The sequence below is a fragment of the Dryobates pubescens genome, chromosome 20 (assembly GCF_014839835.1).
Source record: "Dryobates pubescens isolate bDryPub1 chromosome 20, bDryPub1.pri, whole genome shotgun sequence".
NCBI classification, from domain to species: Eukaryota; Metazoa; Chordata; class Aves; order Piciformes; family Picidae; genus Dryobates; species Dryobates pubescens.
The window spans coordinates 1,028,650-1,042,759 of NC_071631.1; the positions used below are offsets into that span (position 1 = coordinate 1,028,650).

General features: G+C 59.2%; 1 protein-coding gene across 1 annotated transcript in view; it reads right to left on the bottom strand.

Moving 5' to 3' along the window:
• MAN1C1 (mannosidase alpha class 1C member 1) overlaps positions 1-14,110 on the bottom strand; it is a 60,309-nt gene that overhangs the window by 16,587 nt on the left and 29,612 nt on the right. The window contains exons 3-4 of the mRNA XM_054171019.1: positions 2,288-2,403; positions 1,471-1,551 (exon numbers count right to left, since the gene is read on the bottom strand). Coding sequence (XP_054026994.1) covers positions 1,471-1,551; positions 2,288-2,403 — 197 coding nt within the window. The remainder of the gene's footprint in view (positions 1-1,470; positions 1,552-2,287; positions 2,404-14,110) is intronic.

Sequence of the window (14,110 nt, forward strand, 5' to 3'; positions counted from 1 at the left end):
ACAAAGCCACCCTGCACAATTATTTTGGGACAAACTGATACAAGCACTAAGCTTTGCTCCAGAGATTAGTCCTGATGAAGGGAAGCCTGTAAGTGACTTAGGAGATCAAGCAGAAGCCTTTTACCTCTAGCCCCCCTCTCCCAGCCCAGGCTGGCACACCAGCTCCCAGCAAGCAGGAATTTATTGCTCTAAAAATACAGCACTGGGGGAACCTGAGCTCTCCTGTGGGCCTGCAGACCTTGGATGCACTCACAGGAGAGAGAGGTTTGGTTGAGGAGGGAAAGGGAGAGGCAGGGACTGGATGTTTGCCTGGGCCTGTGGCAGGCACTGCCCCGGCTGCTGAGCATCGCTGCCGACTGCACTTCAAGAGGTCACTGCTGGAGCTCCATGGCTTAATGGGGCTCCTTTTTTGCTCTGCTGATCTGAAGCCTGTTGAAGCTGTGACTGAGACAGGCCCTGAGTCTGGGCACTGAGTCTTTGAGAGTTTTCCCTGGAGGGAATTCACAGCAGAAGCCACTCCTGGAAGTCATTTAAAAGGCAACCCGAGTGAGAGAGCAGCTCCTGTGCCTGCATGGCTCAGTGCTGTCACCCTGCAGGGATGAGACACTTCCCATCCTGTCCCAGAGGACAGCACCCAGGCACGCTCAGGGCACAGCAGGAGAGCTGAGCTCTCATTCAAGAGCCACTCTTCCAGTTCCTCCACTCACTAACCTCCCCCTTCAATCAGCTTCTGCTTGCCTAAGACTTCCAGGGCAAGGGAATAATCTCTTCATCTCTCTGCAGCCAGCTGTAAAATTCCAGCCCTGCCACATTATCCAACAGATTATGGCATTAAGCCCTGGCCTCTGCCAGGCTGGAGAGACAGAAGTGGAAGCAAAAGTCTCCTGCTTCAGCCAGGGCTCCTGGGGGCTGGCAGCATCCACGGGGAATGGCTGCTTGACCAGGCTGGGGCAGAACTGGGACACCCAGCACACAGCCCCTGTGCAAGGGGACAGTCCCTGGAGCTCTGTCACAAGCTGGGAGGATACAGGTGCCCTGCCCTGGCAGTCTGCCACCTGCTGTGCCTGTACCCCAGGGCTCTGGGGAGCTGCTGCTGCAGAGAGTGTCCAGGTGGAGCCTGCAGCGCTCACCACCAACCTGCTGCCCCCCACAGTGAGAGGCAGGATCTGGAGTGATGCTGGAAGGAATCCTGGTGTGTTTGGGGTTCAAAGGAGCAAAGATCACTGCCAGTGGCACTCCAGCAGGGACCACTGTGGCCAACCCAACCCAGGCCTTGCTAGAGGTGCCCACAGGAGAGATGCTCTCTGCCAAGGAGCTGTGCAGGGGGAGGTGCAGGGGGATGAAAGGAACACCGCTGGCATCTCAGCAGCCAGAAAGAACTGCTAGGCTCAGCCTGCTGCTGAGAGAAAAGGTGGTGGGAAACCCTCTCAGCTCCTTCTGGGTGACTGTGAGCCACAGGCTCCAACCAACCTCTTCTCCAGTCAGGTAGTAGGCAGCCAGCAGTCCCCCGACGTAGCGAATGTTCACCTCGAAGAGAGAGGCTTCGCCGTTCTGCAACACACAAAGGCTGCACTGCAGGGCTGCACCGCAGGGCTGCGCCGCAGGGCTGCACCGCAGGGCTGCGCCGCGGGGCTGCGCCGCGGGGCTGCACCACAGGGCTGCGCCGCAGGGCTGCGCCGCAGGGCTGCACCGCAGGGCTGCACCGCAGGGCTGCACCGCAGGGCTGCGCCGCAGGGCTGCACCGCAGGGCTGCACCACGGGGCTGCGCCGCAGGGCTGCGCCGCAGGGCTGCACCGCAGGGCTGCACCGCAGGGCTGCGCCGCGGGGCTGCGCCGCAGGGCTGCACCACGGGGCTGCGCCGCGGGGCTGCGCCGCGGGGCTGCTCTGCAGGGCTGCACCGCAGGGCTGCACCGCAGGGCTGCACCACAGGGCTGCACCACAGGGCTGCACCGCAGGGCTGCGCCGCAGGGCTGCGCCGCAGGGCTGCGCCGCAGGGAGCTGCCCCAGGCCCCCTGCCCTCACCCACAGCCTGGGGGCTAAGGTCTCACAGCGCTGTACCTGCTCTGCAGGGGCAGCCTGAAGGGAAGGGAAGCAGCCAGGCTGCCCCTTGGTCACCAGCTGAGGATGTGACCCCAAAGAAAAGCAGAGCTGAGTGGCTTCTTCTCTCCCCCCAACCCCCCCCAGACCCCATTGTTCCCCTCCCTGAGAGATGGTGACCAGCACTGGGCACACAGCAGGCTGGGGGGCACAGCTGGGCCTGCCAGGGCATTGCCAGCAGCTGACTCACCACGTTCAAGTCAAAGCTCTCCTCCACCCACTTCTTTGCTTCTTGGAATTCCTCCTCGAGTTCCATGATGTACAGAGTGTCCAAGGCATCCACCACCGTGGCTCCTCGGAGGCCTCCTGCATGGCAGAGAGGAGGAGGTGCTGAAGCCCCAGCCCTGCACTCTGGCTGGGCTCTGAGTCGCTCTGCAGGAGCTGGGACAGGCAGCAGCTTCCAGTCTCGGCTCTGGGGATGTTTGGATGGGATCCCACCTGGCCATGCTCTAGGCTGAGATCTTCCAACAGGACCAGCTTTGGAGAGGCTGAAGTTTGGCAGGTCTGACTCTCCTGGAAGGAAGCCCCCAAGGAACAGCTCCAGGCCCACACTTGAAGCCACCAGTCAGGACTGCAAGCCTTGGCCTTGCCTTCCAGCCTTGGCTTTGCCTTCCAGCCTTGGCTCAGCCAAAGTGGTCGCAGGCAGTGCCAGCCCTGGTCTTGATTCAGCTCTGAACCTAAACTCAGTCTGGTTCTAACCCTGTCACAAGCAGGAACCTCTCCCAGTGAGAGAGTCACTGCAAGAGCACCGAGGCAGCACTCAGCTCGCTCTGCCCTGGCAGTGTTTGCTGTCTGGGGCACAGAGCACTCCTGCACCATGCCAGTGCCCCACGGCTGCCCCCTGCCAGCACAGCTACAGAGCAGAGCCTCAGCCGGCAGCAGGGAGACCTCCCTGACCCCTGGGCAGAGAGTGGGTGACCTGAGGGACAGGTCCCCTCCCGTGGCCGAGGGAGCAGTGCCTGTGAGCACGCTGCCCCCTCCCCGGCCAGGGGGCACGGGCAGGGGGGCAGGCGCCAGCCGTGCCCCGCGCCGAGGGCTGCCTGACGCAAAGGGCTGGGAGCAGAACTTCCCTGGAGCCAGCCTGAGCTGGAGTGCTGTGCCAGGAACAGCACCCAGGGAACCCTGCAGCACTCCAGAGCTGCTCCCAGCCCCGGGGCTGCAGCTTCTCGGTGCCTGCCTTGTGCTCCTCTGAGGGCTCCCCGAGTTAATCCCTGGCAGGGGGAAGCAGAGTGTGAGCAGCACCTTGTGACTCAGCCTCCTTTGTGCTGCCATGACAAAGGCTCTGAGCAGCAGAGCCTCACGTGGAGCTCTCCAGCTGGGAACCATCCCCAGCCAGCCCCCTCTGGATGTGGGACACGGGCAGGAAGCTGCCACCGGCAAGCTGCATGTGCAGCCCTCCCCCTGCCCACTGCTCAGCTGCAGCCACAGTCCCTCCACCCACCCCCTGCCAGCCAGGCCTCCTGCAGTCTCTGGCAGCAGGGATGCTTGGATGGGGTTCAGGTTTTGTTCCTGCTAGTGGCAGCTCTGTCCCTGCCACCTCCCTCTCCCCTCCAGCCACCACGGCTCACACCCTGCTCCCACCCAGGGCTTTTCCTGACAGCTTTCCCTCTTCTCACCAGCAGCCTTTAAAAGAGGACTCCAGATCCCCTCAGCTCTCCCAAGCTTTTCTTGCGTGCTCAGGAGGGCCCTGGCCCTTCACTGAGACCTTCAGTGCTGCTTCAGTCCTGGTTCTGCTCACCAGAGGCCAAACCCAGCTGGGTGCACTGCAGGGGAGCTACAGCAGAGGGGAGAGGGAGGCAGAGGTGAGGCATGGCTCAGCAGCCCCCAGGCTTTGGTCTTTCCTGAGGAAGGAAAGCCAAGGGACTGTGTGGTGCACAGCACAACCCTTCCCTGGAGGAGAGGTGGGGTTGGACTTGATGACCCTTGGAGGTCCCTTCCAAGCCCTACCCTCCTGTGCTCAGCTCCAGCCCCTCCTGTGCTCAGCTCCAGCCCCTCCTGCAGGGCTCAGCCCTGCCCTCAGCATTCCTCTCCCATGGAGGCTTCCTGCCTCATTTCGGTGGTGCCAGAAGAGTGCAGCTGTGACACTTCCCAGGCAGGCAGGCAGCACATCATTGCCTTAATGAAAAACCCAAGCAGGACTCCACTGCTCAGCTCCACACTGCTGGCTGGGGGATGCTGTCTGCATCAGAAACAGGGCCTGGGGAAGGGAAGGGATGAAGGCAGCAGAGGCAGCCTCTGGAAAGCCATCTGCTCCTGCAGGCTGGGGAGATGCTCACTTCAGTGGAGCTATCTCCAGGAGGGCAAGAGATGGAAGTCCAACAGCCACTAGATCAAGTGGGAGCTGATGTGTGTGTGGCTTTGTGTCCCTGAAGTGGCCATGGAAAGCATCACTGCAGCCAGAGCTGCCTTCACCAACCTCAGTGATCACTCAACAGTAATGAGAGGTGAGCTCTGAGCAAGGAGAGCCAGAGACCAGCTCAGAGCATGGCCCTGGGTGAAAGCTTTGGGAAGCATGGAATCCTGCAGGGGCTGGAAGGGACTTCAGAGGTCATCTGCTCCAACCTTCCTGCCATGGGCAGGGACAGCTCTCAGCAGGTTGCCCAGGGAGGTGGCTGAGGTCCCATGCCTGGAGACATCCAAGGTGAGGCTCCACAGGGCTCTGGGCAACCTGACCCAGTGGAGGATGTCCCTGCTGAGTGCAGGGGGTTGGACTGGATGAGCTTTGGAGGTCTCTTCCAACCCAAACCATTCTGTGAACTAGACTCAGCTGCTCTTGGTCTCATCCAGCCTGGCCCTGAGCACCCCCAGGCAGGAGGCAGCCACAGCCTCCCTGGGCAGCCTGTGCCAGAGCCTCAGCACCCTCCTGCTGAACAACCTCTTCCTCAGCTCCTGCTCTCCCTCAGCTTCAGGCCATTCTCCCTTGGCCTGTCTCTGGACAGCCTTGCAGAGCAGCAGCAGGCAGGGTGCTGGTGCCCAGGGCTGTGCCCTGTGCCTGGGCCATGCCAGGGGAGTGCTAATGAGCTCGCTTTCATTTGATGAAATAATCCACAAAGCCTTTCCTAATCTGCAGAGAGACAATGAGGGGAGCTGGGATTTGCTCACCCTGAGCAGGAGACAAAGAGGCAACCAAGTCCCCACTGGGGCTGGGGCTGGCAGAGGGCTCAGGAGCAGGCTGGGGTCTCTGCTCCAGCACAGCTCCTGCTTGCTGAGCCTCCCTCCCCTGCACCTGCTGTGGGCTGCCTGCTGCCCTCTCTCTGTCTCACTTTGGTTGAAGCATTGCCCTCCCCCCCTGCCTCTGCACCACCCCAGGCTGCGTGCTCTGCACCAGGGGCTTGCCCCTGCTCCCTTTCTTTGAGGCAGTTGTAGAGCACAGAGCTGCCTCCTGCTCCTCCTGCAGCTAGCAAAGTCTGCTCCAGCACCAGGAGCTGCCCTGGCAGCTTCCCCCAGCTCAGGAGGGGCAGGGGAAAAGGATCTTCCTTCTCCTCCACCACCCTGCAGAGAGCAAAGCAGGCTCCAGGACTTTGCTGCTGTGGATCTGTTACTTGCCAGGACAAGGAGGACATCTAGGAAAGATCTTGACCCTGATTAGACCTCCAGAGGTCCCTCCTGACCCCTATCACTCTGTGATGTGCTACAGGAGCATCTTCATCCCTCCCTGCCCACACTTTGCTTCATCAGATCCTGACAGACAGATCCAGTGGCTCTGAGAGCCTCCAGCAGGCTGAACAGACCCAAATCCCTCAGCCTGCAGCACCTCTCCCATGGGGCCAGGCTGAGGGACTGGGGTCTGCCCAGCATGGGCAAGAGCAGGCTCCAGGAGACCTCCTGGTGCCCTCCCAGTGCCTGGAGGGGGCTGCAGGAGGGCTGCAGAGGGACTGCCTCTAAGGACTTGTGGTGCTAGGACAAACTGAACCTGGAGCAGGGGAGACTGAGGCTGGACCTCAGGAGAAGGTCTTTACCATGAGGGTAGTGAGGCCCTGGAAGAGGTTGCTCAGAGAGGCTGTGGATGCCTGATTCCTGCAAGGATTCCTGGATGAGGCTCTGAGCAGCCTGGGCTAGGGGGAGCTGACCCTGCCCATGGCAGGGGCTTGGCACTGGATGAGCTTTCAGGTCCAGCTGAAGCCATTCCCCGAGTCCAGGGCTGCTGCCAGCTGTCCCAGGCTGGTGCTCCCCACACCCCAGCACGGCTGGGAGGGGATCCAGGCAGCCCCTGCAGAGCTGCTGCTTGCCTGGCAGGCTGCAAGCATCACCCCTCCAGATCCACTCCTTGTAATGAGAGGAAGATAATCAAAGGGGAAGCAGCTTCCAAAGAGAAGGAATCAAACCCTGCTCTGTCTCTCCTGCCTCGTGTGACACTCCCCTCTCTCAGTGATGGGTCTCAGGCTCATTGTGCTCTCTGAGGGGGCTCTGAAGCAGGCACTGAGAAACCCTCAAACAAAACCCTCCTGGGAGTACCCAGAAGTGGCAGCAGAGCCCTTCCAGCAGGAAGCAGGTCTGAGGTGCTGCCTCTCTCCACAAACCTAAGGCTCTGTGTGCCATGCAAAGCCCTGCCCCTGATCCTGCTGCAGAATCAGCCTGGAGCAGAGATAAACCTCCCTCAGGGGAGGCAAAGTCACCTCCCTGCTGGGCAGAAGGGCAGGGCTGGCTATGGGACACAGCTCTGGCACCCTCACCAGCCCAGGGCCACTCTGAATGGGGAAGAAGAGCTCTTCACTGGGACACAGAGCTGCTGTCCAGGGGCATTCCTGACACTGAGGCACTTCATGGCAGCTCCTGTGGCAGCCAGCAGCAGAGCCTCTGCCTGGACTCTCCTCTGTGAGGGCACAGCAGCAGCAGCACAAAGGTTCATCTCTTCCTGAGCTGGAGGAGGGCCTGTGCCTGTGCCACCCTGTCCCAAGGCAGAAGAGGATTTGCTCTTTTGTGCCCAAGAAGAATGGAGACATCCACGTGGGCAACAAGGCTGCTCTGTGCCTGTGCCACCCACCCCCAGCAGCCAGCCTCCAGCAGCTCTGCCACGGCAGCCGCCCACAAAGGTCACATTAGTGACCAGCACCCCGGGGACAGGAGCCGAGTGGAGCACCCCACGGGGAGGAGGAGGCCTTGGGACACACACCAGGACCCCCAGGGTCCCAGTGGGAATGGGCTTGGATGCCAGGCTGGAGGAAGAAGACCTTGGCAGCAGTCTCAGAGGGAATGAAGCTCTCTGGAGAGCACAAAGCCTGCAGCAGCTCCTTCTGCTCTGGGGCAGACAACCTGAAGAGAGAGACTCATCCTCTCCTCCCCGACTCACCCCTGCTGCCTGCCACCTCAGGAGCTCCTTGAAGTCACCTGCAGCAAGAGCAACCTGCTCCAGTGTCAGGTGTCCCTGCCTGCTTGGAACTGGATGATCCTTGAGGTCCCTTCCTGCCCTGGCACTTCTGTGACTCCAAGAGCTCACACAGACAAAGCACAATCCCAGAGCTCCTGAGGAGCCTGGACAGGAGGAATTCCACCTGCAGATCAGGAGGAACTTCCTTACTGTGAGGGAGCTGAGCCCTGGAGCAGGCTGCCCAGAGAGGTGGTGGAGTCTCCATCTCTGGAGGCCTTCAAAACCCACCTGGATGCCATCCTGTGCCACCTGCTCCAGGTGACCCTGCTCTGGGAGGGGTCTGCCAGCTGCTCTGGCAAGGTGTCAGTGACTCACCCAGGAGAGGAGACAACAGCAAGGCAAGAGGGTGACTCACTGCTAACAAGGCAGAGCTCCTTCCCGTGCCTCAGAGGGGCTGTGTGAAGCAGGATGCACAGCAGCAGACCCAAAGAGAAGGCACAGTCTGCATCCCAGAGCCACTCTCCAGCATCTCCAGCACCCTGGCATGCTCCCCACAGCAGCCCCCACAGCCCTCACCCTTCCTGCTGCTCTTTCCAGCTCCATTCCTCCCACTCCAGCCAGCTCTGCTCCCTGCCCTGAGCAGGAGGCATCACTATGGGGGGAGCAGAGAGTGGCCCTCAGTCCAAACCCAGGTTTGGCTTCCTCTGGGAGTTTGTTTTGCTGCTGTGGGTTGGCTTGGTCTGGGCTGGGGCTTTGTGTTTGCTTGGGCTGGTGTTTGGGTTTATTTCCTTGGTGTTTGGGTTTATTTCCTTGGTGTTTGGGTTTATTTCCTTGGTGTTTGGGTTTACTCTTGGTTGGTATTTAGTTATTTATCTGTTGGGTTACTTTGGTTTGGGTTTGATGATTGCTTGGGTTTGGGTTTGATGATTGCTTGGGTTTGGGTTTGGTTGCCTTAGTTTTGTTGTGTAGGAAGTTGTTCAGGCTCTGGGAAGGAATTTTAGCCCAATCAATCAGTCAATCAATCAATTCCTTCCTGGGGTGGGACATTTCCAGGCTGGGAAGCCCAGACTGCTTTGGGTCAGAAGGGACTTTAAAGCTCACCCAGTTCCAAGCCCCTGCCATGGGCAGGGACACCTCCCACCAGCCCAGCTTGCTCCAGGCTCCATCCAGCCTGGCTCTGAACACTTCCAGGCTCTACCTGCTCTTGTCTTTGTGTCAGCAACCTCAGCACACAGCCCTGCACCTGCTTCTCCCACCAGGAGGCCTAACCCCAGGAGATTTCAGCCTGCAGAGCTTCGCAAGGGTTGGATTCTGCAGCGGAGCAGCTGCAGCGCAGGGCCAGCAGCAGTCAGTTGCCTTCCCTGGCTCCTCCCTTCCCAAAATAGCCACCTTGGAGCCTCACAGGCCAGATAGGAGACTTGAAGGGCTCCCAGCTGCGAGTCTGCCCCTTGAGAGGCTTTAAAAATGCTGCAAAAGTGATGCTCCAGCAGCTGAGTGGCTGAGAGTGAGGTCTTCAACAGCCCTCTTGCTCAGGAAGCAGAAATGCCTTTGCCCAGCAGCTCTGCCCAGCTCCCAGAGCCTCTCTGGGAGCCACCCAGCACTGAGGGCTGGCAGGTGTGGGAGCTGAAGGCTCCTGCTGCCAAGCCAAACCAGCACACACACCACAGGCAAGGAGCCCAGCTCCCTGCCTCAGCTCCCACCAGCTCTGCTGCATCTCTGCTCTGGAGAAGGGCTGAGAGCCCTGGGGCTGATCAGCCTGGAGAGGAGGAGGCTGAGAGGGATTTAATGAATGTCTATAAACATCTGAGGGGAGGGGGGCAAGGTGCCAGCCTCTGCTGGGGGGTGCTCAGTGATGGGACAAGGACCAGGAGGTTCCACCTCAACAGGAGGAGAAAGTTGTTTGGTGTGAGGCTGCTGGAGCCTGGAGCAGGCTGCCCAGAGAGGCTGTGGAGTCTCCTGCTCTGGAGAGCTTCCAACCCCCCCAGCTGTGTCCCTGTGTGCCCTGCCCTGGCTGCTCCTGCTCTGGCAGGGGGTTGGACTGGGTGAGCTCTGGAGGTCCCTTCCAACCTCTACCACCCTATGGTTCTGTGAATGCAGTGCCCAAACCACTGCCTCTGCAGCACTGGGAACGGTGCAAGGACTCCCAGGCAGCAGGAGCTGGAAGCACCTGCCCCAGGTTTCCAAAGCCATCTCCCTGCTGTCAGGGTTTAGCTCAGATAAAATCCTCCTTTGTGCCACATTCCCTGTGCCCAGAGAGCCACAACCCCCTGGCTGCTGCTCTTAGGCACTGTCTGCCCCAGAGCTGGGTGGAAGCCCAAAGCCAAGCCTCCAAGCAGTGCCCAAAGCAGCAGAGCAAAGAGCTCAAGGAATATCATCTCTGATGTCAGAGAGAACAAAGCCCAGGGGGCCCTGCTCCTGCCACTTGGCACAAACAAACCCTCCTGAAGTTCCCCAGTGCACAGAAACCAAACCCTTCCTTTGCAGCAGAGCCCTCTGAGACCAGCCCTGCACAATGCATGCAGGCAGTGCTGCAGCTGAGCAGCTCAGGCCAGCAGGAAGCTCTCAGCCTTCCCCTTGCACGCAGCAGAGCTGCTTCGATGCCACGCAGCAGAGGGCTTCCAGGAGCTGCTCTGCTGACTTCAACAGCCAAGTTTCCCACCCAGAGGCAAGAGCAGGAAGGGGGAGGAATTTAGATCAGTGCAATGTAAACCCAGATCAGAGCTGCAAGGTCCTGACTCCCACTGCTCTGGTGTCAAACCAGGACTGTCAAAACAAGAAATTAGTGCTGAGAGCTTGTTTGGAATCCAGATGAGGAAAGGAAGGGGAGCAGCTTGCTTAAGTGCTGAGGCACTGAAGGCTCCAAAGTTTGTCCCTGGTTATTTACCTTCACCTCTGGGGGTGGCAGGGCAAAAGGAGAAGTGAACAGAGTGAGCTCCTGGCTGCTGCTGCTGCTGCTGAGGGCTTCAAAGGCTGCAGCTGCCTTTGATTAACATCAGAGCCTTGTTTAAAACAGGAGGCTGAAAGGAGACCATCGCCAAGGTGCTGCTTCTCTTGTTCTTTACACTTCCTTTTCTCACTGACAAGTGCCTCAGAGACCCCAGAGTGAACTTTGGGCACTTACCCAGAGGTTTGTGTGAGCAGCCTGGGGGCTGCCTGGCACCACCTCAGCAGACAGCTTCTGGGGGTGGCACACGCTGGAAAAATCAGGGGGGCAATGGACCTGGAGACTTCAAACACAGCTGAAGCCTCTCTTGGCAGCCAGGCAAGCTGGAAACCACTGCACAGCTTCAGTAAAATCTGCTCTGCAGTGAAGATTTGGCCTCAGTTTGTGCCAGGGAAAGGTTAGGTTGGAGATGAGGATTTCTTTGCTGCCAGCGTGGTCAGGGCCTGGCAGAGGCTGCCCAGGGAGGTGGTGGAGTCCCCATGCCTGGAGGTGCTCAAGAAACCTGTGGCCATGGCACCTGGGGCCAGGGCTTGGTGGCCATGGTGGTGCTGGGTAGAAGGTTGGACTGGATGAGCTCAGAGAGCTCTTCCAACCCAACCAGTCCTGTGATCTGCCAGGGCTCTGGGTCAGGCACAGCAAGGGGCTGGAAGCCCTGAGGGAGTGTCTGGGGTCCAGGCCAGAGCTCCCTGCCTGCTCTGGGCTTTGCCTTCTTCTGCCAGCAAGGGGAAAAGCAGGAGGCATTCCCCTCCAAGAGCAAAAAGTTTAACTGAAGCTGAAGTGCTGCAGCTCCAAAGCCACCCTGAGGGAAGTGCTGCAGCACAGGGGCAGAGCTGTGGCTGCTCAGTACCAGCTACAGCAAGAGCAAGGCACAGGCTGCCCCTCTGCCACCAGCAAACAGCTCCTTGTGCCCTGGGCTGCTCCTTGGCAGCTGCTGCCTCACCGGCCCCACTGGCCACCAGCATCTGCCCTGTCTGCCTCTGGCCCTCCTCACACCTTGCCCCAGGCATTCACCTCCCCTCTGCAAGGGCAGCCCCAGCCACACAAGGACACTCTGGAGCTGCTCCCTTCAGAGCTGTCCCCCAGGATGGAAGCCTCCCCCTCGGTCTCAGTGCTGGAAGATGAACTCCAGCTCCAGAGGATGCTCTCCAGACAATCTGCTCACCTGAGGCAGGGACCAAGGCAGCTGCCAGAGAGCTCTGCACCAGGGCTGCTTCCCTTTGTTCAGCTGACACAGATTAAAGAGAAAACCCAAATGACAGTGGGGAAAAGGCCACAGACCTCTTCAGGAAGAGCACTGCTCAATTAAGCCTCTACAATTACCTCATTACAGCCTGGGCCTTCAAGCTGCCTCTGGAAGGTCCTGCAGCTGAAGCCTGCAGAGCCACCACTGCCAGAGCTGAGTTCAATTGAGCCTTTGCCTCTGTGCCTTACTTATTGAGGGTTTTTTTAGGTCTGGAACCTGAGAGCTGTGCTCCCTGAGTAACTTCATTCCCTTTATTTAAGGTAAGCCAAATAAATTGCAGCTGAGCAAGAAGGTAGCAGCAAAGAGAGATAAAGGGGACACACACACACACACACAGAGAAAGTAGCCCAAGAATGAGCCAGGATCTGTTTCTGGTTTTCTCAGCACATTCTCCTGCAGGCTGGGGGGAAAGAAGGCCAACAGCTTCTCAGCAACCTCATTTGTCTTTGCTTTCCAAATGAACCTCTGCACCTACACCCCAGGGACCTCATCACAAAGCACTCCACAGCCAAGGTGATTTTCCTGCTTTCTTCATATAAATCTTCCTCACTCTCCTCTCCAGACAGTGGTCAAGACTCAGAGAATCACAGAGCTGTCAGGGCTGGAAGGGAGCTCAAGGCTCAGCCAGTCCCAACCCCCTGCCATGGCCAGGGACACCTCACACCACAGCAGGTTGCTCACAGCCACCTCCAGCCTGGCCTTCAAAACCTCCAGGAGGCTTCCACCACCTCCCTGGGCAGCCTGTGCCAGGCTCTCACCACCCTCCTGGGGAAGAACTTCTTCCTCACAGCCAATCTGAGCCAACCCACTTCCACTTTTCACCCAATCAACCAGGCTGGAAAAGACCTCAGAGCTCATCAGGTCCAACCTGTTACCCGAGCTTTGCTCCATCCCCCCCAGACCTATCACTGGGAGAAGTCAGACCCCAAATGCTCTCCACCCCCTGCTGTACAGAGCAGGAGAGCAGAACTGAGCTTACAGAGCCCTTGGCCTCCAGCAGCCCTGGGCAGTGGCTGTGGGCAGCTCTGCCAACCTCAGCTGCCACCGATGGAGCTCCAGGGGCAAGACACTGGGCACTGCCAGGGCTCCCTGGCCACACTACTGCTGCTTAGCTTCAGATTCTGCCTCTCCCTGGTGCTTGTCCTTGCCTGCAGCAGGGGCAGCAGACAAGGAGGGGACTCTGCCAAGCCCAAAGCAGCCAGCACCCCCCCAAGACACAAAGCACCCTGGCTCTGCTTGTGCCATGCCTGAGCTCTTCCACTCCATGATTCCTGCTGGATTCAGCTCTGGTAGCTGGCAGAGTGCTGACCCTGCTTTGTAGGCTACCAACTGGCTGCTAATCTCTTCAGCTCTCAATTAGCTGGTCCCAGAGAAGCTAATTTCCTTGCAGTTCTGGGAGCAATCCTTGGCAAACCAGCAGCCCTGAGCTTCACTGGGTGCAGGGCAGCACCCAGGACAGGGACAAGGTGGCTGCCACCCTGCCAGCTTCACAACTCCATCAGCTCACAACCTACCTCCTGGCCACAGTGAGGGGGATAAAGGCATGCTGGGCCCAGCTGAGGAAGGGCAAAGTGCTGCTCATTCCCTGGCAAGGTGCTTGGGAACAGGAGAGCAACGAAGCCTGCAGCAGGGGGCCAGGAAGCAGCAGAGCCCAGGGGACCTCAGGGGAGGGAACACCCCCTTGAAAGAGCCTTCTGCTGAGCAAGCATCACCCACCTAGAGGCAAGGAGTCCTGAAGCCTGGCATGAGGGGGTGCCCCAAACACACACCTGGCCTGAGGAGGGTGCCCCAAACACACACCTGGCAGGAGGGGGGTGCCCCAAACACACACCTGGCCTGAGGAGGGTGCCCCAAACACACACCTGGCAGGAGGGGGGTGCCCCAAGCACACACCTGGCAGGAGGGGGGTGCCCCAAACACACACCTGGCCTGAGGGGGGTGCCCCAAACACACACCTGGCAGGAGACAGCTCAATCTGTTTCCTGTTGCCAGCAGCAGCAGCAGTCTGGTGAGCTCAGGAGAAGTGGTGCTGGATCCCAGCTCCCCCTGCACCTCACCATGGGTGTCAGCAGATGTGCTGCACAGCTCCTGGGCGAGGCTGGCATCACAGAGAAGCATCTTCAAGTGCTGGCTTTTAGGCTGCTGTGATCAAATTTAATAGAGAAGGTGTTCCAGCTGGGGGGAGAAATAGCTTTTGGGGGATTAGGAACCACTCATGTTTCTCAAATATCCATTTCCCCTGAAGAATTAAAGTCTATCATTCACACTGAGCCAGCAGTGGCAGCTCCCCCCTGAACAAGTGATGGGAGAGAGCAAGAGAGAGAGAGAGCTGCTGCTCACTTAGGGCTGTGGCACAGCAGACTGTGTCTGGAGGAGCTCAGGCTGGTAGGAGCCAGGCAAGCAAGATCCTTATTATGCACTGGGAAGGGGAAGAAGGAAGGTGTTCAGCATGGAAATGAATTGCTTGTCACTCCAGCAGCCCTTCAGACAGCTGCTGCCTTCAGAGGAAGATGTTTGA